This window comes from Phocoena sinus, chromosome 2 (genome assembly GCF_008692025.1).
Source record: "Phocoena sinus isolate mPhoSin1 chromosome 2, mPhoSin1.pri, whole genome shotgun sequence".
Classification (NCBI taxonomy): domain Eukaryota; kingdom Metazoa; phylum Chordata; class Mammalia; order Artiodactyla; family Phocoenidae; genus Phocoena; species Phocoena sinus.
This window is the reverse complement of record NC_045764.1, coordinates 7239027-7266879: the sequence shown is the minus strand read 5'-3', so window position 1 is coordinate 7266879 and position 27853 is coordinate 7239027. Positions and strand designations below refer to the sequence as shown.

Genomic DNA, 27853 nt, shown 5'->3' with positions numbered 1-27853 from the left:
CGCCCCTCCGAGCGCCCGGAGGAGACTTGGGGCGCAGGCGCACTCGCTGCCGCGGCTGTGTCGGCCTCCGCTGACGTCAGGACGCCTCGCGGGTTAGTCCCCCGCCCCGGCCCCCGAGTTCCGCGCGGGCCGGGCTGGGGCGGGGCGTCAGGCCAGCTGAGCTATCCGGTCAGACCGCGCCAGTTTGAATGAAAGCTCCTCAAGATGGCGGCGGCCGGGGCCGAGGCGCGAGGAGGTGAGGGCTGGAGAGCGGCGCCCCGCACTGTCCCCCGTCCGCCGGGCAAACTCCCGAGGCCCGGGAAGCGGGGCCGGGACGCGCGGGCCGGCCGGAGCGCGACGCGGCGAGACGCCGCCTCCCGCGCCACTGACACCGCGGCCCCCAGACGCGCGCCTCGGGCTCCTCCCTGCCCCCGGCCCCTGACCCTCCTCGCGGCTCGGCCCGCCCGCTGCCCTCAGTCCCCTCCCGCGCCCGACCCCCGCGAGGCCCGGCCCGCGCCTACCGCTGCCGGCCCGCCGACCCGGCGGCCCGGCCCCCGCCACCCGCCGCGCCCGAGTCCCCTCCCCGCGGGGCAGCCGTGCGGTGGCGTCCGGGCGGCCCCGGCGGAGCCCGGCGCGGCTCGAGGTCCGTGGGCACGCTGGGGGCGCGACTCCTTTGTGGTGGTTTGAGCGGGACGTTTGCGGTCGGGCTGGCTTCGGAACTGGGGAGCGGGAGGACCCCGTGGGGTGAGTGTGACCTCAGTGTCAGAGGAGCGGAGAGAGGTCGGGGCAGAGGTGTGAAGGCTAAGCGAGGAAATGAGTGAGGATGCACCCCGATGCGGACGCACCGGGAGGGGCGGTTCCCCGTTGCAGAGAACCCCAGTAAGTGGGTACTGGCGGCGGCAGCCCCTGGCTTACGGGAATCGGTTCCCCCCCACCCCGGTAACTTGCGAGGTATTTATGTGGACGCCGAAGAATTCGGTGCCTAACGTGTGTTTGTGCGCGCGCTGAAGGACGGGAACTTTCACTGCCTTATAGAATTGAAAGGTATTTTCCAGCGCTGCGCCTCTCTGCGTGGATTATGGATTCATTACCCCCCAACTTTTCCTCCGCTAGGGGTTAGTGTGGAACTAGTGTCAAGTTTTCGTGGTGGTCATGAAATGTTTAATCTTACCAATGAATTATTTTTCTGCCGCGGGGGCAGGGGGTTTGCAGTTTTTTAGGTTCCAAGTTTTCTTATTCCCCAAAAGAGCATTTCCGTGGAGGGTCGCGTCTTGAATCCTCGTGTAACTCGGACTGGGTGAAAATGGTAGGAACGGTAGACAAATCCATGCTGGGTAGATAGCTCAGAGGAACCTCCTCTGCACGTGATCAGCATAATGAGGTTACCTTTTACACAAAACATCGGGAGGTCATTTCAATACAAGGGACTTAAGGGGTCGTTTCTATTCTGCCACTCCCCTCTCCCCAAACCACCACTCCAAAACCAGCCGACTCTCCCCCCAGATATTTTGGGGGAAAATCCTTTTCACTTTCTTGGTCTAGAATCATGCATCCTTTTTTGGAAGGGGTTGGGGGCACGTGTGGAAATCGTACTTGAGGGTTTCTGACCGTGAAATCCCGGTGTGAGATGGGGAGGGCGAGGGGAGATTATAGGAAGACCAGCTGTTCTCTCCTCTCTGGAAATTACCTCCAACCCAAAAGGTTACCACCACTACCTTGGAGAGCTACCAAGTAAAGCCAGCGTTTACTGATAAATTTTGTTTGGTAATCCCAGCTTACTCCAACCCTGCCATTTTTTTCAGCGAAGCTGAAACCCAGAAAGATGGAAACCTCCCTAAAATTATGCAGCTCGGTGGCCTGGCGGAGGCTGGGGCAGAGGACCTCTTGATCCTCCCTGGTGCTTCTACTAGCGCTAGCCATAAAGCCAGGTTCATTACCTGTTTCTAAATACCAGTTTGTGTTAACATACTTTAAATGCAGTATGGTAGCATACTGTTTACGGGAATTTGAGGGTAAAATCTTCCGCAGCAGAGTTAGTTATTGGCTTCTACAAGGTTGATCATGAGGACGGCTGACTTTCTTCAAGCTTGGTGTGTGGATTATGTAAATTGAATACTCTCTGTATTGTCATTCTTGGCTTTGAAAGCAATATAGGAAATGAGTAGTAACAAAACTCAATATACTCTCCGTTGTTTTATTTTAACTCCTGGGTTTATTGACCTTGATAATAATACATTGCAGCATGGGCAAAATCGGAGTTAAAATTTTATGCAACCTTCCAAAATGGGAAAAGTAGGCCATGTGATGTATGAGTATGTAACTATAGAATTAGGTTTCAATTAGATTTCAGTTCTTATTGTTCAACTAAGAATCTTACATTGTTACTTTTTAACAATGTAAGATTATTTTAAAATATATTTAAGATGTATTTCTAACAATAATGAACGTGTCCTTGAGATCTACATTTTATTAAATGAGCAATTCTGTGTAGAATACAATGAAAAAGTCAAAAATATTATCTCGACTTTTGCATCTATATGTAATCTAATGCAAGCTTATAGACATGAAACATTTTGTTCAGGGGGCCTAGTAGAAATTGACATCAGTTAAACATGTAGGATAGAGACCCATGAGAAAATCCAGGAAGACCAGTTTACCAAGAGAGTTCTTTAATGGTTAACTTTTTCTTAAAGACGTGTACATGGTTTCTTGTCATATGAATTTTTAGTCTTATAAAATTGCCACTTGAAGGGTGGGGATATAGCGGTCTTGAGTTTTCCCCTTTTTTTTCTTTTGGTTTTTTGTTTTGTTTTATTTTAATTGAGTAGCTATTTCACTAGTAAAGAATTCTATTTTCTTATTGTAGCTTGGTGTGTGCCTTGCCTAGTTTCACTTGATACTCTTCAGGAATTATGTAGAAAAGAAAAGCTCACATGTAAATCGATTGGAATCACCAAAAGGAATCTAAACAATTATGAGGTGGAATACTTGTGTGACTACAAGGTAGAAAAGGTAAGGCAAATATCTAGACCCTTAAAAGAGACCTAATCAGACTTCAATTCAGTATTTCATATTTCTGTGACATAAAAAGAACCTTAAAAGTAAGCAGAACTCTTCTTAATGGTTAAAATTCTTGGCCATAATAAAGTTGTGTCCTATCATCTGTTTTGCCAAATAACATTGAGAGGATTTTGAAGCATAAAATGTTCTTATATTAGAATATTTCAAGGTGCTTATATCAATATCATTCTACATCCAACTCTTGATTATCTCCAGGTGGATTACCAGAGCAAATGTTTTATCTGAGATTGGCTTCTCCTGTCACTCATTTTGTTCCTGAATCATATTTCCCCACTATCACCTGAGATGAACCTAGAAGTTCAAGCCAATTTTAGTGGTACTGAATCTCCTCAAGAAGCATCACCGTTTGTATCTCCTGCCATCCCGTCAAACTCCTGCTATCAGTGAGGTTCTGTTGTGCAGTAAAACGGCCTGGCGTTCACAGTCATTTCTAGGCTTCGTCTAGAACCTCATGACTTCAGTGAAGTCATTTAACTTCTCTGGGCCTCACTTTGTTTCTGTTCCTCTCCAGGGTTGTTCTTCAAGAAGCTCTTTCAATCTAAACCTTGCAATGTATTTTTGAGTAATTCAGTTTTCTGTAGCCTACTTCCTCTACAAGAACTCTGTTTCAATTAATTAATCTGTCCATTCTTGCAGATGAATGAATCAGGAATCTTGCTTAATTCTTTGCTTTCCTTCTTTTTCATCCTCCATATGGATTCAGTCATTAAATCCCATTCTTCCTTTGAAACATCCATCTTCTTTTTGGTATCACTGACTTCCCCACTCAGTGGGATTTTATGATGAAGCATTTCACCTACACTCTCAGCAGCCTTCAACCCCAAAACAACCCTGTCATCTGCCAATTCAGTTTATAAACCCTGGCCTGACCAGCCTAGCCACAGGTGTCATATAATCACACTTCTTGGTTCCGTGACATATTATTTCTATTCTTGCAATGCTCAGTTCTACTTGACAAGCTTTTTATCTTTTGCTTGCTCCTTCCATTTTCGTCATCAGTTTCCCCAAATTTTATTACTTTTCTGGACTTCTGACTGTATCCCTTCCCTCACCCTCTCATATTCAGCTGCAGACTTCTGCCTCACTGGATCCTTCAAGGATGAACTTTCAACTTATCTTCACACCACACCAGTTATCTGTATCTTTGTTCATTCTTTCAGAGGTGTCACCATTTTTCTTTTTTCTTCCTACCCATCCCCTTTAGGACTTTGCTTAATCTCTGATGTCCTTTTTTTTTTTTTTGCGGTACGCGGGCCTCTCACTGTTGTGGCCTCTCCCGTTGCGGAACACAGGCTCCGGACGCGCAGGCTCAGCGGCCATGGCTCACGGACCCAGCTGCTCTGCGGCACGTGGGATCTTCCCGGACCGGGGCACGAACCCGTGTCCCCTGCATCGGCAGGCGGACTCTCAACCACTGCGCCACCAGGGAAGCTCTCTGATGTTGTTTTTGTATCAAGCACTGTTTTTCCACTGCTTTATCTTAATCAATAAACCTATTCAGATCTTCCTTAACCTTCCGAAATCTTTCTTACGTCTTCCATCCCCACTCAAGGATTTCCTGTCTTTTCCTTCTACTTCATTTCCCACTAACTTTTTAAAGACGGCTTTATTGACATATAATTCACACACCCTACAATTCACCAATTTAAACTGTACAATTCAAAGGTTTTTGTACCCTCTCAGAACTATTCTAAAACTTTTTGTGGAGATGGTAGCACATTTTCATTACCCTAAAAAGAACCCCATACTGCTTAGCCATCACCCCCCAAACCTCCCCATCTCTTTTCCCCGCTAACCCTAGGCGACCACTAATCTACTTTCTGTCTCAATAGATTTACCTATTGGGACATCTCATATGAATGGAATCGTACAATATTTATGGGATCCTTTATGATTGGCTTCCTGCATTTAACATAATGTTTTCAAGGTTCATTCATGCTGTAGCACGTATCAATACTTCATTTTTTTATTGCCAAATATTCCATTGTATGGATATATCACATTTAATTTATCCATTCATCGCTTGATGGACATTTGGGTTCCTGTTTGGGGGCTATTATAAGTAATGCTGTTATGAACATTCATGTACAAGTCTTCGTGTGGGCATGTTTTCATTTCTCTTGGATATATACCTAGGAGTTGAATTGCTGGGTTATATGGTACCTCTGTGTTTAACCATTTGAGCAGCTGTCAAACTGTTTTGCAAAGTGACCGCACCATTTTACATTCCCACCAGCGGCGTATGAGGGTTTCAATTTCTACATGTGCACCAATACTTGCTATTATCTGACTTTTTGATTATAGTTGTCCTTGTGGGTATGGAGTGTCTCATGGTTTTGATCTGCATTTCTCTGATGGCTAATGATGCTGAGCATCTTCTCAAGTGCTTATAGCTCTCGGTCCGCAGCCTGTTAGGAACCAGGCCGCACAGCAGGAGGTGAGCGGCCGGGGAGTGAGCGAGGCTTCACCTGCCGCTCCCCGTCGCTCACGTCACCGCCTGAACCATCCTCCCCCCGCCTCCCCCACCCCAATCCATGGAAACATTGTCTTCCACGAAACCGGTCCCTGGTGCCAAAAAGGTTGGGGACCACTGCTTATAGCCATTTGTGTATCTTCTCTGGAGAAGTGTCTATTCAGATCCTTTACCTGTTTTCTTAAATTGGGCTGTTTGTCTTTTTATATTGAGTTGTAACAGTTCTTTGTGTATTCTAGATAGTCCCTTATCAGATACACAGTTTGCAAAAAATTTCTGCTGTAGCTTGCCTTTCCACTTGTTACTGACTTTTTTTTTTTTTTTTTATGCGTTACGCGGGCCTCTCACTGCTGTGGCCTCTCCCGCTGCGGAGGACAGGCTCCGGACGCGCAGGCCCAGCGGCCATGGCTCACGGGCCCAGCCGCTCCGCGGCACGCGGGATCCTCCCAGACCGGGGCACGAACCCGCGTCCCCTGCATCGGCAGGCGGACTCCCAACCACTGCGCCACCAGGGAAGCCCCTTGTTACTGACTTTTTAACCCTCTCTGTTCTGATTGACGGCTGTCAGTGGCCTCCTCAAGGCCAAACTCGAGGACCTCAGATCTTACTGTGCCAGTTTGCAACACCTAACACTGTTGGCTACCCTTTTCTTCCCTGAAACTCGTGTCTTGGAGAGACTGCCTAGGTTCTGGTTCACATTCTGCTTCTACCATGTACTAGTTGCGTGACCTTCAGCACATTGCATAGGTTCTCTTTCCTTCGCTGCTTCCCGTACGGGATGAGGATCTTTACAGCACCAGCTCGTGGGGTTACTGTGAGCAGAGACTGACCTGTGGCGGTCACGCCGTAGAGGGGTGTACTCTCTCATCATTGTTACTCACCTCTATCTCCACTTCTTTTCGCCACCAGTTTTTCTTACTGTTCTTTCTGAATCTCCTTTACAGTCTCTTACCTGTCCTTCTCAAGTGTTAATACATAATCTCCAAGGCTCTGTCCTTGGCCCCCTTCTCACTTCGAAGCTGCTCTGTAGATGACCTCTTTCCCAGTGGTTTCTACTTCTATCTGTTTGGCTCATGACCCTCAGATCTTTGTGAGGCATTGACTTCTTTCTGAGCTTCATTTTAAGCTGGACACCCTACAGGTACCACATTCAACGTATTCAAAACCGTACCCGTTTTCCTCCCTCAAATCTGTGTCCTGATCTAGTGTTCCCTACCTGGTTTGACAGAATCATAATACTCCCAGTTACCTAACCTTATAATTTCATACTTTTTTAATTCTTCCTTCCTCCCTACCCTCTAAATCTAATAGGTCATCAGATTATGTGGTCTCTACCTCTCTGTCTTTTCCTGTTCATTCCTGTTATACTTTGACAGACAGAGTAAGTTACCAAGGAGTCTGTGCTTACATTGAAAGAGCTGCCAGTTTTCTTTCTTATGCTACAGAATTCTGAGTATTATAGTTCAGTTTGGGTAACTTTTGCTACTAGTTTCTCCTTCATCCTTCTCCTTTTGGTTCCTTGCTTTGGAATAAGCACGCTTTGCACTCTTATGTCCTCCTACAACCCACTTACATTCCTCACTTTTTTTTTTTTTTTTTTTTTTTTTGCGGTACGTGGGCCTCTCACTGTTGTGGCCTCTCCCGCTGCGGAGCACAGGCTCCGGACGCGCAGGCTCAGCGGCCATGGCTCACGGGCCCAGCCGCTCCGCGGCACGTGGGATCCTCCCGGACCGGGGCACAAACCCATGTCCCCTGCATCGGCAGGCGGACTCTCAACCACTGCGCCACCAGGGAAGCCCTATTCCTCACTTCTTATCCTGCCTAGCACAGATAACTGAATCTGTAAGCCAGTGTTACTTGAATGTACCTCTGCCTTTCTACCTTTTCTGTCTGTCTGTCTGTCTCTCATGTTCAGGGCAGGTGAAAGATCTTAACACCCTATCCTTTTCTTATGTGTTCCCCTCCATTTAGCTCATGAAAGACACTGTTTCAGTACCATATTCTTCAAAGCCATTGCAGTTGTTTCTGAAACACAGCTCTGATTGCATTAGGACCTTCCTTTAGCCCTTTAAATGGCTCCCTGGTGTCTGCCAGTCTAAGCTGAGACCCTTTGGACTAAGGCTGTTATCATCTGGCCACCAGCCCCCTTTCCAGCTTGTAACATACCCTACTTGTAACATATCCTACTTGTATGTTCTCTTGTAACATTTCCTACTTCCTTACCGCACTGATATACTTGTAAATTCTTCCATGTAGCTAAGGTTTACTGAGTGTCTACTAAGAGCTGAGCACTCTTCAAGCATTGAGAATCTAGCTAAAAAACAAACATAGCTTATATTCCAATATCTGAACACATCACGCACCTTTGTGCCCTTTTGCTTTTCTCATCCAGTTCCCTCTTTGAAATGTTATTTCCCTTCTCTCCTTGCAAAATCTGCATGGCCTGCAAAGTTCAACTGAAAGGTTACCACCAACCATAGAGCCTTCTTCCCTTCCCCACCTCTAGCAAAATTAATTGCTTTATATTCAGGACTTATAAAGCACTGTTCTTGTCATTATTCTAGAGCTGTTCACATTTTGTAGCTTTGTTTCATACCTGCTGAACTGGCAACAATTTGAGGGCCAGGACCGTGTCTTACTATAGCCCCTAGTACGTAATGGGTACTTAGTTCATGGTTGATGAATTGAATTGGTTTTGCGTCAGTGATTTCTCCAGTCCTCACCGTCACTGTTAGACTAGACCTCCATAGCGTCACGCTTAAATGATAGCAGCAGTTTATTGACTGATATCTCTGGTTTCACCTTTCTGTTGTCTCACTCAATAAACATTTGAGTTTATTCTGTGTGTCAGGTACTACATGAGGCAGTGGGAAAATAAAGGTTCATGGGAAACTGTCCCTAACCTTAAGGAACTCACAGCCCAGTGAAAAAGATTGACGAGTAAATCACCCAATGCAATAGTATAATAAGCGCTAGGGCAGACATCATGATGTGACCTGTGAGAGGTATGCCTGCGCTGGTCAGAGAAGGCTTCCCAGAAAAGATAATATCCAGCTGGGGCCTGATAAGATGAGTAGAGTCTTTCCTTAAGGCTTTAACATAGAGAATGGGGTGGTAGGATCTGGAAGTGAGAGACAGTGAGAGACGAGTAGAGGAACTCCAGCCGTCCTGCAGCAGTGGGGAGTCATCTGAACGGTTCTGAAAAGAGTGACACTATCAGATATGCAATTCAGAGAGTTTCCTCTCTGCAGTGAGGAACGTGGATTGGCAGGAAGGGGAATGACATATGTATAACTTACACATTCTGAAAGGCTGTTGCAGTAATCTGGGCAAGAAGAGGTGGTGCTTGAACTAAAGTAGTAACGATGAAGATAAGTTGGTGCTTTTTTGAATTATAGCGGATGTAAAATTTAAGTCTGTGGTTTAGTGGTCAGGGGGTTGGCTGGGGATCCAGCAGTGAGGGATCCACATCTAGGAAAGCTTGCCATGGCGTGGATAGTAATACTGTTCACCAAGACCCAGGAATATAGGAAGATGAGGCTTAAGGAGGATTAGGATAGGAGGACTAGATTGAAGTTGGAGAAGAAGGCTGAGAACATTTACGTGTAAGACGACCAGTAGATAGTTGGAAATGTGGCTCCAAATCAAGAGTGAGAACTAAGTGGAAGCATTGTTCTTGAAGCGATTGGCGAGAAGATGGGGATTGAAGCCCCAGGACTGGGTACAGTTAGCCTTCATTAACTCTGCAGGTACTTCTCCAGTCTTCTGCCGTCTGCCACGTCACACACTGGGCACTAGCAGTCTCAGCAGAGAACGGCACAGAGGCGTGGCCCCTGACATCACGGGGTCTGTCTTTCAGTGAGAGCAGAAAAACCTTAAATATCATTGTACAAAGGACTTAATTATAGTTGAGGTAAGGCTGATGTAACAGAAGGCTCTAGCTCATCCTGGAGAGAGTAGGCAGGTGTCCGTGAGGTCTGATGTTTAAACTTAGTACTAAAGGGTGAAAAGATAATGGGGGAGGGTATTGAGTCAGAAGAGAGCCTGACTCCTTCAAGGAATTTGCAGTGTGAGTGGAACATAGAGGGATTGAAATGAGGCTGGAAGGATGGGGCAGGCCCCAGAAAGTGCATCTCCTTGTAGGCCAAGAAAGGAATTTTGGACTTTAAGGGCAATAGGGAAATATTTTGTAGTTTTGAGCAGGGGAGTGACTTGCGAGAGAGGGGTGTTGAAAATATCACTCTGGCTGTTGTGCCGTGAGTGGATCGAAAGGATAAGAGGCCATTGCAGTGATCCAAGTAGAGAAAACGGGTGAAGAGCCAGGACTGAGGAGCAGTAAGTGGTACTCCCAGGAAGAACTGTCAAAGCAATGGAGAAAAACTGGCAGGAAAGGTAGGAAGAAAATCAGAAGAGTAAACACGGCAGCCTGAGGAGGAGATAATGTCAGTAAAATAGAGTCATACCCAGTGGGTCAAAGAAGTATAAAGCTCCCTCTGGATTGAGCAATGGACGGGTCATTGACACCCTTAGAGCATTTCTGTGGTATGGATAGAAGAAGCCGAAATAGAATGAATTAAAGAATTAGTTGGAGGTGAGAGAGTAGGGTCAAGTGGTATGGGCGACTCTTTCCAGAACTCTAGCTTTGAAGAAGGGCTGTGTAGGGTCTAAGGGTGTTTATAATTTTTAATTTAAGAAAAAATCCAAGTAGATAATATGATTTTAAAAATTGCATGTTATGAAGCATCTTATACTGAGACTATACCTTAGTCTCCGATCTCTGACCTTTTAGTAATTTATCATATCTTTTCAAGATCCCTTACTTATTCAAGCATTTATATCTCAAAGGAGGTTTAGTTTAATTTTGCCTTTAAAAAATAAGGGATATTCAGATGCTAGAGAGGATCAGGAGAGAGCAAGAGACTGAAGGCACAGGAGATGGGGGTAATTGACGGAGGAAGGGCCTCTCTCCGGTTGTGTCTGTGGTCCCCTTCTTGTCTAGCTCCACGCTAGGGTCACGTGCTACTGAAAATAACGGGGGAGGCCGTGGGATAGGGACTCCTGAGGGAAGAGGAGGAGGTCTGAAATAGCCAGCTCGGGAAGTGGAAAGTATGCTAGCTGGGGGAACAAGCAGGTGGTTACCGTGATGAGCTCATGTCAGGTCCAGTGGAACTCAAAGGTGTAAGCTGTGGTAGTCTCACTGCTGTGTGATCCTCCTGTGCCATGTTCTTGCCACGTCACCCCTTCATACAGAAAAATCTCTGACAAAACTGGGTTCTCTTTATTAACATCCTCACCTCATCAGTGAAGAACACCCATGCACATCAGTGGGGCTTCTCCCTTAGGAATCAAATATTAAAGAAATACTACCCAAAGCTTTGATTTCTTAAAGTATCCAGATCATTCTATGTCTCTAGGACTACCACTATACTGCACATACTACCACATACTAACACATACTACCACATACTAACAAAATAACCACATTTAACAATAGAGTCATACTCCTAAAAGACTGATGGCGCTTAAGAGTGATTTGTTAAGAACTGGAATAACAGAAATCATTAGAGTAAAACCTGAATTTTAGAGACCAGGCAAGCAGAGCTCCAAGAGGGACTTCTCCAAGGTCATGTTGTTCGTTTGTGTCAGCCTTGGGCCTCTAACCCAGGCCCCCAAACTCCTACCCTCTGTCTGGTTACTGGTATGGAAATCTAGTGACTTTCCATTGACTGTAATAGTTCTCAAACTGTGTTCTCATGGAACACTGGGATTTTCATAATCAGATTAAGGCTTTTCTACCACTAATAGTGAATACTGTGATTACTTCAAAACTTGCAGGGGAAAAATAGCTAATGGGAAGGCAGATTTTTTTTTGTTGTTCTTTTTGGTGCCCCCATAGATATATGTATTTTAAAGTGTTTGTGCTAGCTACCACTTACTGGCTACAGACAGCAGATGACAGAACAAATACTGAGAAACCATGAATTGCTATCTCCAGGTTAAGTTGAGCAGCCTGTATTTCTTTTAAGGATCCATATCGTTACTGTTGTGATTTTTATATTGCATACGTGTTGGTAGTTGTATTTTTCGTTATACATTCAGAAACATTTAGTCAAAGCCTAGGATATAGTAGGGAATTGTGCTTGGTTCTGGGGCTGCAAAGAATAAGATTCTTTCCTTCCCCACAAATGGCTTATAGTTTCGATTAGAAATGGGAACACGAGTTGGCAGTAATCAGAGGCAGGGAAGACTTCACGGGAGAGATGACATTTGAGCTGAGTTTTAAAGATGAGTAGGTTTTTCTGCATATAAAAGATGAGACTGAAATAAGTGTTCAGTAGGCAAATGGAAGAAGACATTCTAATTAGAAATAACTGTGTGAACAAAGGAACAGAAAAGCATGAAAAGGCCTGGCATGTTCAGTTACTAACAGTAGTTCAGTGTGGCTGGAGGGTGGTGTGTGAATGGGGCCACACTGGAACATTGAGTCAGGGAGGCATCAGGGACCCAGTCAAGAATGATCTTTGTTATAATAGGAAGTTTGAGCTTAATTCTTTAGGCAGTGGGCGAGCCATTAAAATTTTTAAGCAAGAAAATAACAGAATGGCTGGCACTGTGGATTTTTTGTTTTTATAAGAAAACTACACGTTAGTAGAGAAGGACAGAGTGGAGTGTTATCAGTCTGGTGGCAGGGAAACCGGTAGGAGATCAGTGTCCTAATCCAGGCAAAGCTGAAGGCTTGCAGGAACGGGTGTTCTGGCGAAAGAGGTGGGCCAGAAGAAGCATGTGGAGAAATTTGGTGATGGCTTGGGTTGAGAGGAAGGAAGAGGTGAGATTGACATGGTTTGCGACTTGTGTGACTAGGCAGATGGGGGTAAGGCTGCCATTGATGGCGAATACAGAGAGAAACCATTCAGGAACAACAGTGGCGAGTTCCATGTAGATAGATTGATTAAGAACCTGTGGGACAGACATCCAGTAGGCTATTGACTATATGGGGTTGCAGCTAAAATTTTGGGAGAATCAGCATACAGTTAAAACCATTGGAGTGAAGAGGTTGCCCAGAGAGAACATTTGGAGCAAGAATTCTTAGCCTAGAATCCACATAGCCTGAATTTACCCATTGTATCATACATGTGACTTTTGATAGGGGAAGGTCTGTAGCTTTCTTCAGATTCTCAAAAGAGATGAACCCTTGTTTAGTGTGAAAAGGGGCCAAAGACAGAGCCCTGAGTGTCTGCATTGTGTAAGTGCAGTTCCTAGTAGACAAGATGGAATTAAATGTATTTACATGGAATGAAGCTCCCCACAGAAACACCTTGGTTTCTAAGAATTGTAAAAACCATTGGCCTACGATAAAGTCAGGTGTTCAGAGCTGTCCGGAATTTGCTCTTGCCTTGCCGTTACCATTCTCTCTCTCGCTTCAGTGTTCTAAACTGTAAAGCTGGCTAAGTCCATCTCTTCACTGTTTTCTGGATACTTCACGCAAATCTTAGCTCCAGGCTTCTGCTTGTGTTTTTCATCCTGCCTGCCCTGTGCCCTACCCAACAAATGCTATCAATCTTTCACAGTGTAGTTTGTTCTACTTCCTCTGTACCTTTTTCTCATTGACCTATATTGATTTCCCTCTGTGTATTTTAGTGGTATCTATTGTCTTATTTGTTTTGGCATTTAAAATTGTACCACCTTGCACTGCTACTTATTTTACATACTATTGCCTTCCTTTCCCAGCGAGATTTTGCTCCTAAAGGCTAGTATTACCTTGCATCTCATCACACCCTCTAGTGACCAAACTTTCATATGCTCATAATAGATACTAAAATATTTGAATGAATTTAACCTAAGCTAAACATAGTGGGGAAAATGTCTTGAAGAAAAAAATTAATAAGATGCATTCCAAATTATACAGGAATGATTAACAGACCATTTTTATGACTCCACTCCATTTCTATAGGTAATCAAGAGTTGATTGCATATCTGAATAAGATACTGATATCCTATGAGACTTAAGAAATTTTTGACTTCTATTTGAAATTTTAGGGTATTGAAGTAATTGAATTTAAGTCAAACTGATTTTTCTGTATAAAATTATCTTATTTTTCAAAATGGAAAGATCTTTTTTTGATTTTAAAAGTAAAACAAGGCTTATAAAATAAAAGGAGTCTACAAAGTAGAAATAAAACGTTACTAATATTTCTGTAGCACTCAGGCTTTCGAAGCATCTTTACCATCCGTAAATTAGGTAGGTACAATGTGATTAACATACAGAGCTTGCAAGCGACTCATCATAGAACGTTATTTTGGAAGTTGACTACAGTGGCAGTGTTTTTAGTTTTGCTGAATGATAATTTAGCTTAATCACCTGACTTGAAGCCACCATTTCTGTTTCTTTCCTTGTTTGCTGGTAACTTTGGTATAACCCAGGGCTACGGTAGGAAAAGCTACAGCAGGGAGAAAAAAAAAAAAAGAGGACCAGGGTTGCATTGCTTTATTTTGGAATCAGAAACATTTTTAACTTTCATAATTAAGGGGAATCGGTAATGTTAGATACTGCCAAGTGGATCTCATTATTATTGAGCATATATCTGCCAACAGCAATCCCGAATTGTAGTAGTCACCTCAGGAGGGAGAAATCCATGTTACGTTTTAGTGAGCCGGTATGACTGACGCTTCTGTTACATGCCTAGGCTTTTTGTGTCCTGGAATCATAGTATATATTTCCATAGAAGTACAGTTTTTGTGCAATGCTCACACCATAATTGAGCCACTTTTTTTTTTTTTTTTTTTTTTTTTTGTGGTACGCGGGCCTCTCACTGTTGCGGCCTCTCCCGTTGCGGAGCACAGCCTCCGGACGCGCAGGCTCAACGGCCATGGCTCACGGACCCAGCCGCTCCGCGGCATGTGGGATCATCCCGGACCGGGGCACGAACCCGTGTCCCCTGCATCGGCAGGCGGACTCTCAACCACTGCGCCACCAGGGAAGCCCCGAGCCACTTTTTTTAACAAAACATATTTTGACCATTTTCACAAAGAAGCAAAGGTCTTTTAATTAACAAGCATTACTGCTTATTGGGTAGAATATAATAAAACCTCGAGATGAAGATAAGCCCTCTCACTCGTCAGGTGACCTCCTGCAAAGCTGCCTCAGTGCCCCTCACCCAGTGGTGCCTCCACAGTGCGGCTTATACCACATTGCCTAGACCTGCCAGGTCACTTGGCATTAATAAACTATGACTAGTAAAACATCCTTACTTTATAATAAAACCTTTATTAAAAATTTCAGGAGAAAGCAAATGTATCCCAGTTAAGTTTTTATCAATATCTATGAATTAAAATAACTAAAAACCGTAGAATGCAGTTTAATCACTTTCATATTTCAGAAGGCGTTTTACCCTAGCGCTCGTGGATATATGTTCACTATTCCAGAGAACAAAGACAAAATTGAGAGGCTTTACTTGAAAATTTTTTTTCTTACATACACTACCATTTTTAAGAGAAACTTAACATAGCATTGCCTGGCTTTAAGGGAAGAAAACGTAGCCAGTCACTGGGGTGGGAAGGCAAGATTTCAGGTACCATGGTGGCCAGCAGCAGTCTGAGGGATAAGTCAAAGTATTTGATCTTTGGTGCCTTGAGGGCCTGCCGCCTAATCCAGCCGCGGGCGAGTCTAAGGTAAGAACTCTCTGGAATTGTGCTGTTCAATAGAAATATAGTACAAGCTACATATGTATACAGTCGGCCCTATGTATCTTCGGGTTCTGCACCCCAGGATTCAACTAACCCCGGATCGAAAATACTTGCAAAAGAAAAACATTCCAGAAAGTTCCAAAGCAGAACTTGAATTTGCCATGTGTTGGCAACGATTTATATAGCATTCACATTATATTAGATATTGTATGTAATCTAGAGATGATTTAAAGTACATGAGTAGGTTATATGCAAATACTGTGCCATTTTACATATGAGACTTGAGCATCCGTGGATTTGGGGTTCCGAGAGGGGTCCTGGAACCAATCCTCTGGTGAATACCGAAGGACGACTATGATTTTAAATTTCCTTGTAACCATGTTAAACAAAATGGAAAGAAACAGGTGAAATTGCTTTGAGTAATACATTTAATTTAACCCCAAATATTATTTCAACGTGTAATCGATATTTACACATTAAGAAATATTTTTTAAAAATTAACAAATATTGTGCGTTATTTTTTTGTGCTGAGTTGTTGAAGTGCAGTGTGTATTACACTTAGAGCACATCTCAATTCAGACTAGCCACATTTCCTGTGCTCCGTCGCCACATGCAGCCAGGAATGACTGTATGGGACAGTTCACTCTAGAAAATCTAGGGGATGTGTGCCCAGGACACTGAGAAAAAGAACTTCCCTCACAGCCAGTGTAAAATATGAAATTACGGACCTTAGAGGATGCCTACATCTGTGCTGGCCAAGCAAGCCACTGACCTGGGTCATAAATTATTCATTTTGGGACAACTTATTTCCATGATCAAGATCAATATATTTTGTGTCACTTGATCACTGTTTGGTAACATATTCATGACTTTCAGTGCTTTTATCTTTCTCCAGGTGCGACTCTTTTGTCTCTGGTCAAACGTCATGCCACATCTAAATTCTATGCATAGTTTATGTAATATAAAGAAAAATAGTTTTATTTTTATGATTTGTATTTTATCTGCTAGTAACTTGTGGCTGTGTATTCTGAACTTTATTAAGAAAAATGATAATGAATACCTTACTCTTTAAGATATTAAATTCTTTTCAGTAATTGGGTCTGTCGTAATCTGATTTGCATTTTCTTTTATATTTTAAGGATATGGAATATTATCTTGTAAAATGGAAAGGATGGCCAGATTCTACAAATACTTGGGAACCTTTGCAAAATCTCAAGTGCCCATTACTGCTTCAGCAGTTCTCTAATGACAAGCATAATTATTTATCTCAGGTAAAGAAAGGCAAAGCAATAACTCTAAAAGAAAATCACAGAGCTTTGAAGCCTGCCCTTGCTGAATACATTGTAAAGAAGGCTAAACAAAGGATAGCTCTGCAGAGATGGCAGGACGAACTCAACAGAAGGAAGAATCACAAAGGAATGATTTTTGTTGAAAATACTGTGGACTTAGAGGGCCCCCCTTCAGACTTCTACTACATTAATGAATACAAACCAGCTCCTGGAATCAGCTTAGTGAATGAAGCCACCTTTGGTTGTTCATGCACAGATTGCTTCTTTGAGAAATGTTGTCCTGCTGAAGCTGGAGTTCTTTTGGCTTATAATAAAAATCAGCAAATTAAAATCCCACCTGGCACCCCCATTTACGAATGCAACTCAAGGTGTCAGTGTGGACCCGATTGTCCCAACAGGATTGTCCAAAAAGGCACGCAGTACTCACTTTGCATCTTTCGGACCAGCAATGGCTGTGGCTGGGGCGTAAAGACCCTCGTGAAGATTAGGAGAAGGAGCTTTGTCATGGAGTATGTCGGAGAGGTACGCTCGCTTCTCTCATAGCGCACAGTGTGCGGGAGGCTCGTGCTCTTGAGGCGCCGCCTTTTACCTCAGTAACAAACACGCTTGGTACGTTTTGCTGTTACCGTTTGCAGATATGTACGGACTTCAGGTTTGAGGGAAGGGTTCACTGGCATCATGAGAAATACAAACTTGAATGTGAACAAAAAAATCATACGCAGTGACAAATGAAGTAGAGTCGCCTTTCAACAAACACCCACTCATAGTCATTGAAACTGGCATTTGCAACTTTGAAAATATGACCAGTATTTTTACACAAAAGTCCTAAGAAGAATATCAGATCTAAATACATCCTGACTTAGAAACTTTTAAATTGTAATTTACTTCACCCATTTGACCAAATATGATTAAGTGTAGTTGGCAAAACTCAATTTTGCATCAGCATGAATGATACTGTAGAGTACATGAATGTTTTATGAGCAAGTATTGTAAAGTACACATAAAAACATTTATTGCAGCCACCGATAAGAAAAATCCAAACTCTCTGCATCTGTAACTCAGCTACAAAGACCATTCTCTAAAATACCAACTACTGAGCACATTTATTTTTATACATATAATGCATATATACAAAAAATAGTATTTACCACATACTATTTTAGGCATACTATTCTAAGCACCTTGCGTTTCAACTCTTACTAAATTCTCTCAACGACTCTGTGAGGTGGTAGTATTTCCTCCATTATTGTACAGCAGGAAACTGAGGCACAGAGAAATTAAGCAGCTCGCCCAAGGTCACTTAGTTAGTAGTAAAGAAGAGCCGAGGTTCAAAACCAAGGCTGCAGAATCGCTGCACTTCACCCCTACACCACACTTTTTCAAACTGAGTGGTGGGCTAAGCTGTGGCTAGAACAATGAGTGGGACTGCATGTCTGGGGTTGTCAAACCAGGTATTTTAAAAGTTGTTTGGAATTAGATCCCCTTTAATTATCTGTATTCATCCAGAATTCTGAGGGTAAACTGCATCCCTATTTGATCCTGAAATTTTTAGATAATGGCAGATTATTATAAATCACTATTCAGAATACTAGACCTTGTATAATCAAATTGTTCTCTTCTTTTGGTTTAATGAATGTGGCAGCTAAATTTGGTTGACACCATGAATCACTGGAGCCATTTTTGGTTTCTTGAGCTGAGCGTGTGGTCAGGCTGTGTTCTTCAGAGCAGAACTGTATGGATGATGGTTGTGAGCTACAGAATTTCATGAAAACCACGTATTCTACAAAACTAAACTTTCCAAACAGTTGACCGCAAATTTAACGTACCTTCTCTCCTGTATTTGTAACAAATTTCCATTTGTAACTGTACACAGATTCGTTATAGGAAAAATATGCCTTCAGAGCCTATTTAGAGCATACCTACTTCTAAATTTAGTCCTTTACACTCTGCTGTGTCTTACACAGAGCTGCAGTTGTGTAGCTTTTCTGAACATATCAAATAAATGAGAATCGAAGTTGGGTACTGTTTCCGCTTGCTAATTGTTGGGTTGTCCTCACTCTCATTTGAACGGTCATACTTCGTTTGCACCATCCATTCTCCTCTCTTTGATTTCCCTCCTCTGTTCATCTAGCTCTTCTAGTTTATGTGAATGTTTATTTTGATGGCACTTTTACTTCTTTTTATGCACCTTGAAGGCATTAATATGTTAATTAATAGATTTATGGATGGGTGTTTCTTCAGCAATAGCTATATAATATACTATAGTGTTTTCTTTTTAGGTTATCACAAGTGAAGAAGCTGAAAGACGGGGGCAGTTATATGACAACAAAGGAATCACATATCTCTTTGATCTGGACTATGAATCTGATGAATTCACAGTGGATGCAGCTCGATATGGAAATGTGTCTCATTTTGTGAATCACAGTGTAAGAGAGAAAGTATAGACAGGACTAATTAGTACTGTTTTAAAAGATTTTCCATACTTGAGGAATAATTGTCTTTAAATTATATACTCTTTTATTATCTCCAAAGTATTTTAATACAAGGGCCTCTTCTGTTAATTCCTGGTATTATTGCTGTTTTAGGAAAATTCATCAAGGTGCCTACCAAATAACATCCATTTTGCAGGAGTCTTTACATATGTTACTTCATTTACACTTTCCAACGACTTTATGAGATAGGTATTGTCCTCGTATAGAGGAGGAAATTAATGAGCAGAGGAGTTAAGAGGTAAAAAGTTTAAGAATTAACACGTAACTATATGGGTTACAGAAGTAAACACAGCTAAAGTTAGGATACACAACTAAAGGGGTAGATTTGCCGTGTTCTCTTAAAATGTAAACATGTTAGCATTTTTATAAAATTTAAGAATTTCTAGAGTATTGAAGTATTTAGGGCTACTTTTCTAAATTATGAATTAGTATTCTTAATTCTTGTTTGAAAAGAACTCAGAATATACTTGGACCCTTAACTCCAGAATCTTATACTCTATAAAAACGATTTCCAAAAGTAAGGGAGGTTAGGAGTTACTGGACACCTCCTAAGTGCTAGATGGATAACATAGTATTAGGCTTGTGAGACTGACATTATTCTATAGATTAGATGACATTATCTCCATTTCATAGATTACAAGGAAAATGTGTCTTGGAGCATAAGTTCCATAGCTGACCATATAAGGAGGTAGACCATGTTAATCTTTTGATGGATTTTATACCAAAAAACTAGTTTATGATTAGTAACGAAATGTCAGGGACCTTCTGACTCCTTTGTTTCCTGGTTTACTTACATGTTGAATTTTTTCTTAACGATAAAATTGAGATACTCTCCAAATAGATGTATTCTATTCAAGGACAATTAAATAGTTACTTTGATTTCTCAGTATGATTCACCGGATCTTTCTTGCATATGCTAGAATGTAGTGCCGAGTTCTCGAAATGCTGAGCAATTCCAAACAGAAGTTTAAGAAATGAAACCCCATGCAACATGAAATTTGAGCTCTACAGTGCTGATTTGATTTTTTTTTAAAGTTCCTCAAGTTCTTTAAATATGCCTTACTAGAGCATGTTTTACTTTTAATTTCAATATTTCTATTTCTAGATGTTCTACTTGGGCATTTTTTGAATCTTTCTAGGCTCTTCAATAAACTTTTGATACAGTAGTCCCTCCTTATCTGCAGTTGCACCTTCTGTGGTTTTAGTTACCGGCTGTGAAACATGCTCCAAAAATATTAAATTAAAAATTTCAGAAACAAGCAAAAAAAAAAGAATATATATATATATACCTTACTAAAATATTTACAGGTGAAATGATAATGTTATCTAACATTTGCATTAAAATTCCCCAAAAACAATTAAGAAGTTGGGACTAGATGAAAAAAGATTGACAAAAATGTTAATAAGCTTTGAAGTTGCATAGTGGATATATGTGGACTTACTATATTATTTTCTCTAGTTTTATGTATGTCTGAAATTTTCTGTAAGGGAACACAGTATTTTTAAATGTGCATGCCTCAAAGACCTCTAAACAATAAGCAAGTTAATTTCTAGTAGAACTTAAAACTAATACTTTGGGAAATTAAAGATTTTATATAGCATGTAGAAGAGCTCGTTCATGTCAATTTTACTTCAGTGGATTCTCATGTTCCTTTTTAGTGTGACCCGAATCTTCAGGTGTTCAACGTTTTCATTGATAACCTCGACACCCGTCTTCCCCGAATAGCATTATTTTCCACGAGAACTATAAATGCTGGAGAAGAGCTCACTTTTGATTATCAAATGAAAGGTATGATTTTCAAATACAGTTTCTTTGGTGGAGTTTCAGTGTGAAGAATCTAATCAGAATAGGAGAAGACCTTAGAGTATCTGAACCAAACTCATGTTAAGGTTTTAAAAAATAAGGCTATAAGAGTTTGTCTTTTTGCTGAGGGCACAAAGCTAATCTGACAGAGCTAATACTAGAATCCAGGTCTGCCTGATCTTGGGCTGAGTAATGCTCTTTCTTCTACAGCATGTTGCTGCCTGCTCTTTTCAGAACTTCCATATAGAAGCTTATTTATTATAACATCTTTTCTCAATATTACTTGTATTTAAAAAATTTTAAGCCTACATTTCTGAATATTTACTAAAAGATAAGATTGAAAATATGATTTAAATCACATATGAGCTTATTCCATTCCTAACTGAATCTGGCTTTTAAAGAGAACATTTAATTCTGTTTGCTTTACTGTGACAACATGTGTTTTCTTTTCTTTGTTTTTCTAAGTATGATGCCCGTTACGTATTGTTACTACTTGACCTTGCTTTATGGCTCTTAAGCAATTTATGAAACGAATGCGTGTATATTGGATTTTACTAGTAAGTTTCATTCATTTCACAAATCCATTCTCATAAATATGGACTAATAACATACACTTTACCTCTTACTAGCCCACAGCATCCTTTCAAGACAGTTTGTAAAGATTCTGTCAATTTACAACTGAAAGAAAATTTGAAACTCATTATGAATTGTCTTAACTCTTTCTCCCGTATTTCTTTTTCTACGTATTCAGGTTCTGGAGATATATCTTCAGATTCTGTTGACCACAGCCCAGCCAAAAAGAGGGCCAGAACTGTGTGCAAATGTGGAGCTGTGACTTGCAGAGGTTACCTCAACTGAATTTTCAGGAAATAGAACTGATGATGATTATAGTTTTTTTCCTAATGTTACCATTTTTAAAAAATAAGTATTTGGGACTCTTTTCATATTATCAAGATTATACACTATGTTCATTTACAATTCGTGTTTCAAACTGTTGGCCACATGCATTACTGATGCTTCTGAAGAGAGGAACACAGGATCACATAGACTAATTTGAAATATACATATTCAGACTATTTACAGATCTGTGTAGAAAGAAGTCTGTGTGAATAGAGAACTGTCTCCTTCAGTGTTTAAGTGTTAAACTAATGATGTAACAGTCCCTAAGATCAAATATTCGACTTGCCATACACCTTGAATTTAGAGAAATAGAGTTAATTCTTATTGGACAAAAACACAAGTTCTATTTTTGTTATTGTCATTCCTGTTTACCTACTTACTACTCATTGTACTTGTATTTGAGACAAATAGGTGATACTGAATTATACTCTATTTTCTACTTTCATTAAAACATTGAGATCTTAATGATATAGAAATTTAAGGTCTAAAATTAAATGTAAAAAAGTTTAATTACAGCTTGATTTAATATTTTGAAGCAATCTAGACCACTAGGAGTGGTGGATGTCTGAACCAGTAATTCTAAAAGATTTTTTAATCCTGTAGAAGAAAAATACCCAAAATGTTCTCCCTAAAATTCTAGAATGGCTAGCTGTTATGCTTCTTTGAAAGGACGGGGCGTTTGGGACCAGGGGGGTTGTTTGGAGTGCCAGGCGGGGGGGATGCAGCACTTGATAACATGAAGTAGGCGGTCCATACTGAGTAGCTCTGGCCTCCACAGTAAAACGAGATGCCCCCTGAGAGCGGCTGTATGTAACGATAATGTTCCACACTATAATTAACATTACATTTTCTGAATTTCAGGTAATTTTAACATTTCCTTTCCACCAAATTTAATTATTTTTATAATAAATAAAGGGCCTGCAGGCCCTTTTTAAGAAGTGATCTATATTTTGAACTGATACTTATTTTATACATGAATTTTTTTAATGTGATAAAGCTAAACTTGGCTTGGCCAAAGTGTGTGTCTGAATTATGACCATTTATTACTTGAACTATGAAGACTGAAATGGAATATATTCATTGTTTGGGGTTTTTTTGTTGTTTTTGTTTTTTCCTATGTAGTGAAACCTCAGTCCAGAAAAACTATATTTTCATCTCTTTCTGATCCTGGGACTTCTAATCACGGTGTCCAACATGAAGGCGAATGCAGCAGATAAGTCTAAATCTTGGTATTCTTAATTAAGTTCTGCCAGAGGTCCCTGCCCGAGGCTTTAATGACCTACAGTAAGCTTGGGTAAAACTGAGCTGACTTTAAGAAAGCAGCACTTCACATCTTCATCCTTAACCTCTTTTTTGGGAGAAGCTACACTTTGTTATATTGCTATCACGGGATTTTGCTCTTTCATAATATAGGGTAAATTGTTTACATGTTTGGAGTCTCAGAGTATATTCTGTCTGCTCACCAAAATTTGCCGAAGGTGTCAAGGAAAAATATATATTTTTAGTGCCATTTTTTTCTTTATGAAAAAATAGTCACATGGCGTCAGTGGTAAAAAAGCGTCACAGGTTTACAGGCCAAACTTGCTTTGAATTATAATTCTCACAGGTTCAAAGATGTAATTGTACCATTCTTTTTAAAAGGTCAGTGTTTTACTGTCTAGTTATTTGACCTTGTCTACTCTCTGTTAAAGAAATGTAAAGCTGGAGGACAAAGGGAGGATGACTGTTTTCGGTAAACCCGTTTTGTCTTGTCCTTATTAATAGAAACGTAATGAACCTTTGAAATTTTTAAAAACCTGCATTACCCTTAAGTTGTTGAAAAGCTGAACTTAAGCAGTAAAATGATAGAAACTATTTAAACGAAGCTGTTCGGAGCTTTAACTGTTTTAAGTCAACATTTAGCTTCTTTAGTTCCCTAAGTTGTCAGAATTTGTTCTCTCAATATAAAGCAAATATTCAAGGGCAATATTTAGATCAAGTTTAAACTGTAAATTAATCCGCTGTTCAAGCCGTATCGGGACCGTTGTTTTCGGTATCTCCAGAAGAGGACTGTGATACACAATTGGTAATCTCAGGGTTTTTTCCCCACATATGCACAAAATCTAGACTGCACTTATTTTTCTTATAGTTCAACAGTTTCTCTTTAGCAAAATAAATTTAGTTTGGCATTTGACTTCCTATTTATCATGGCTTAGCTTTATTTCTGTATATTTTACTGTCATTTCCAGTAAGGCTACAAAAAGGGCAGAAAAATATTGATGTATTCATGACTACCTGTTACTGAGATTAACCAAAGGTTTATATACCATTCCTTTAAATGTTACTTTTAAGAAAGTCTATTATTGTCATGATTCATGCGTTTGAATATCAAAGTAGAATTTTACGCTTAGCATAAGGTAGACGGATACTTTTTAAAAGTTTTGAGCATGACTATTAGTCACCAGGTACTTAAACATATTGTGCTAAGTACTGCCTGGAAGTACAGAGGAATTTTAGAATTAGAGCTAATAATCTCTGAGCAAGTCTTAAGCCCTTTATCCGTACTCCTGTGCTTCTCATGAGTCTGTGAGGTTGGTGCCGTCCTCCTTATAGCAGCATACTGAAAAAGCAGGCTTAGACCGGCTAGGGAACATTAACATCCCCAGGATCATAAACTAAACTTGACTACTTTTAAAATATTTGACCGACTTCAGGCAGACTGTTTTAAAAAATCCATTTCTACTGTTTGTTAGTTTAAACAAACTTCCAAGTCCTGGATTCCTCTCTAAGGCAAATGTAGCTAGCCACTGGGTTTCCTTTGTGACGTAGCTTGGTATTTTGAAACTCGGTTTTCACTTCTTCGTACATCACAGTTCTTGAAGTAAAAATCAAGTAGCCACTGTAATTAACCCTGCCCGCTTCTATGCTCTTTTTGAGAGGCATTAGTGCAGAGTGGTTAAGAGCATGGACTTGGGGGCCTGAAGTGCCTTGTTTGAGTCGTGGCTTCACCCCTTACGAACTACACGGACTGACCTCCCTGTGCCTTCACCTCCTCATCTGTGAGTGGGGATAGTAAGTGTACCTACCTCAAAGGACGGTTGTGAGGAGGAGAGAGTGTGTAAGAGAACCGAGCACTGTCACAGAGTAAGTACCATATATGAGAATTAGCTGTAATTACTCTGTACTATAAACGCGTGCTTAGCCCTTAAATTTGTTCAGCCAGCGTTGATTATGCCAGGCTTGCCTATGAAGCAACAATGAAAATGTGGCAGTGTGGAATATTAAATTCATGGTGAGATTACAAAATGCTAAGAATATATGCAGAAGAATGTTTACAGGCATGTTGTAAACACCCACCTTGGATCATAAGCTATACTATTAAAATGAAGTCTTAAATGTCAGTGAATATATACAAATGTATGTAGTAGTAACATTTGATTATGTGATGTGTAACTATGAAGTGTAACTAGTTTTTAGAGCCTAAGATTAAAAATGAAGTCTCTGGGTTCCTGTAATAGGCCTGTTGTAGTTATGAGTATTGAACGTTTTGCAGTCCCTACTGGTTCTCTCCAGTGACTTACATATTCATCACCTTGAATTTAGGTAATGGTACTCATAGGGGAGCTGGGCAAAATGGAATAATATATAATCCTGCCCCAATCATACTGAGTCTGTAGAGTGTATTTCATCAGAAGCTCAGGGTAGCATCTGAGCTGGAAAGAAAGGGGTCAGTGTTCCCTTTAAACTTCACGTTCTTGCTTACACACCTCTGCCCTCAGCCACCTTACTATGCTCAGACCAGTCTGTGTTGGTGTACATATTAATAAAACTTACTGTTGAGTAATTTAGGGCAGAGACACTTGCTATAAATTGTGATTCAACATATTCCTCAGAGAACAGTCAGAAAGGAGTTGCACCCTTACTCTCAGCCCTGACCCTTAATAATCGTGTCGGTTCCTTCCCCTCACCCCTCTCTGGTGCCAGTTTCTTAGCCGAAATTTGAAGTGTAGTCGCCACTGTCCAGTTTTTCTCCCATGTCAACGGACAAGGGCTAATTTATCCTTCTGCCAACATTTGGGAATGGAAAATTCCCTTCTGGACAAGTGAGAGGGCTGGCTTCCTGGGTCCACTTGACATTGGTTCCCCTGAACACCCAGTTTATCTTCCTCTCCCGCTGACTCTAAGTCTTGCAACCTTAATCAGTTTTGTGGCTCCAGTACTGATTTTTGGTTTAATTACAATGCAGCATGGTGATACTGCATTTCATTGTTTAATTGATCCGAAAATTGTTTTTTAGAGACCCTGCTTAAACTTGTTTGAAGTGAAATCTCTGCTTTTGCTTTCTTAATCTATGAAATATCAGCAAACCAAAGGGTTTATGAATATTTGCTAATAACTTTATTAAATCCGCATACATAATAACTATGCAAAAACAACCTATCGATGGACTTTAAGGAAGCTGAATGCCTTTTAAGTAAGTATTTTCTTTTAGGTTTTGATTTTACCACAGTATTCACATCAGTACTCTTAAGTGATGGAACACCTGAGATAGGTAAGGGGCTGACTTTCTTCTATCGCCATCAGTTTATGGTAATAGACCCAAGTTTATTCTTTAAATCTGAAGTATTTTTACAACCCAGGATATGGTCTGTCTTGGTGAACGTTGTCCTTTGTAAACTTGAGAAGCGTGTCTTCTGCTGTTGGATGAAGTGAAGTGTTCTTAGTGTCAGTTAAATCCAGTTGGTTGATGGTGCTGTTCAGTTCTTCTGTATCCTTGCTGATATTCTGTAGACTAACTGTTACAGCTGTAATTGTGCATTCGTGTGTCTTTCTCCTTTCAGTTGTTTTTGCTTTGTATATTCCAAAGTTGTACGGTACTTTTAGGCTTCTGTCTCAGTGAACTGGATGCTTTATCACTGGTAACATAGCCACTCCATCTTTCTTTTAAGTAATGTTTACATGGTAAAGGTTTCCATCCTTTCACTGGCAAACCTACCCAAGTCTTTTGAAGTCAGCTTCCTATAGACAGTATATAGTTGGTTTATGGTTTTTCCTGTTTTGATGTAATTATTGATAGGTTTGGATTTAGTTCTCCCATATCTTGTTTCCTGTGTTTTCCCTCTAGTTTTTGGTCCTCCGTTTCCCCTTTACTGCCACCTTTTAGGTTACAGGAACATTTTTAAGTATTCCATTTTAATTTATCTATTAGGATTTTGACTGTTATCTCTTGGTATAGGTTTTTTAGTGGGTGCTCTAGAATGAAGTGAGCTTTTTCTTTTTTCAACTACTATCCTCTCCCCTGTTGCCAGCTTCTCATAGAAATATTGTAAATGCTCTCGTGTAGGTAGCTCGGCTTCTGGAGTGGCGGGAATTTCAAAATCAGAGGAGCTTTGTGAATCTGCGCTGCTGCTAAGAGTTAGCGGCCTTTTCTCCTGAGGCACGTGCTTCCCACTGCTTAGAGCAGTTGCTTCTCCAGCACTAGAACCTATACTTAAATCTTGATCTCTGCTTTTCAAATCAGAGTATGTGTCCTTTGGGCAAAGTACATTTTGTTCCATCTGAGGGGCAAGAGTATTGTCGTTGATCCCTGGCCTGTAGACGCGTCTGCTCGAGGAGATCATACCCCCATTTCTCTCTTGGGAAGATAACAGAACAGTGTCAGACTGGCTGTCCCAGCCTTGACTTCCTTGTTCTGATATGTGTGTTGACTGGGAAGACGTCTGGGAAGAGATGTGAGTTGATTCCCCATCAGAGGAGTCACTGAAAAGCTTCGGAGACTGAGAGCCCCCTGCCTCTGTGGAGGACGGGAGGTTTTCCAAACAGTCATCAGTGAGGTCAGCACTTCTTTTAAAGAACACTTCCCACTGTGGTACTTCCCCGTCAGCCTTCTGGAGCTGTGGGACAGGACCCATGTCTCCTTGAGCTGAAGCTGGGATTTCTGATTCTTCACTTTCGCTGTTGGATTCCGCACAATCTATGAAGTCTGCCCAGAGAGAAGTCGGCGTACTCTCCGCTCTGAAGCATCCTGTGCTTTCTGTCTGTTTTTCAGGCTGGTTTTGTGATATCGCAGTTGTGGGAAATACCTCAGGGTGAAGAGTTTGCTGGTTTGGAATCTTGTGCCTTAAAGGTACTGGCAGAGGATCATCAAAGAGGTCACTGTCATCGTCCTCCT

General features: G+C 41.2%; 2 protein-coding genes across 7 annotated transcripts in view; one reads left to right on the top strand and one right to left on the bottom strand.

Annotated features, from left to right (window-relative positions):
- Positions 1 to 98: 98 nt before the first annotated feature.
- On the top strand, positions 99 to 23875 carry SUV39H2 (suppressor of variegation 3-9 homolog 2). 3 transcript variants are annotated; one of them, XM_032622106.1, is made up of 5 exons: positions 99 to 235; positions 16357 to 17028; positions 18786 to 18932; positions 20658 to 20787; positions 21554 to 23875. In XM_032622106.1, the coding sequence occupies exons 2-5, from the start codon at positions 16360 to 16362 to the stop codon at positions 21658 to 21660; spliced, it is 1053 nt and encodes a 350-aa protein (XP_032477997.1). In that variant the 5' UTR covers positions 99 to 235; positions 16357 to 16359; the 3' UTR covers positions 21661 to 23875. The 3 variants fall into 3 exon arrangements, with proteins under 3 accessions (XP_032477997.1, XP_032477996.1, XP_032477998.1); XM_032622105.1 differs by lacking the exon at positions 99 to 235 and adding an exon at positions 2852 to 2991; XM_032622107.1 differs by lacking the exon at positions 99 to 235 and adding an exon at positions 14833 to 15202.
- Positions 21720 to 27853, bottom strand: part of DCLRE1C (DNA cross-link repair 1C) — a 54861-nt gene continuing 48727 nt past the window's right edge. For 3 of the 4 annotated variants that reach the window (XM_032622103.1, XM_032622102.1, XM_032622104.1), the window contains one exon: positions 21720 to 27853. In XM_032622103.1, coding sequence (XP_032477994.1) covers positions 26880 to 27853 — 974 coding nt within the window. In that variant the 3' untranslated portion in view covers positions 21720 to 26879. The other variant, XM_032622100.1, reaches the window with a different exon arrangement.

Excerpts from the sequence above, each read along its gene's own strand:
- SUV39H2 (XM_032622106.1), top strand. The coding sequence starts at position 16,360 with ATGGAATATTATCTTGTAAAATGGAAAGGATGGCCAGATTCTACAAAT. Across the intron at positions 17,029-18,785 it reads TCATGGAGTATGTCGGAGAG|GTTATCACAAGTGAAGAAGC; the intron begins GTACGCTCGCTT and ends TTTTCTTTTTAG. Across the intron at positions 18,933-20,657 it reads CTCATTTTGTGAATCACAGT|TGTGACCCGAATCTTCAGGT; the intron begins GTAAGAGAGAAA and ends GTTCCTTTTTAG.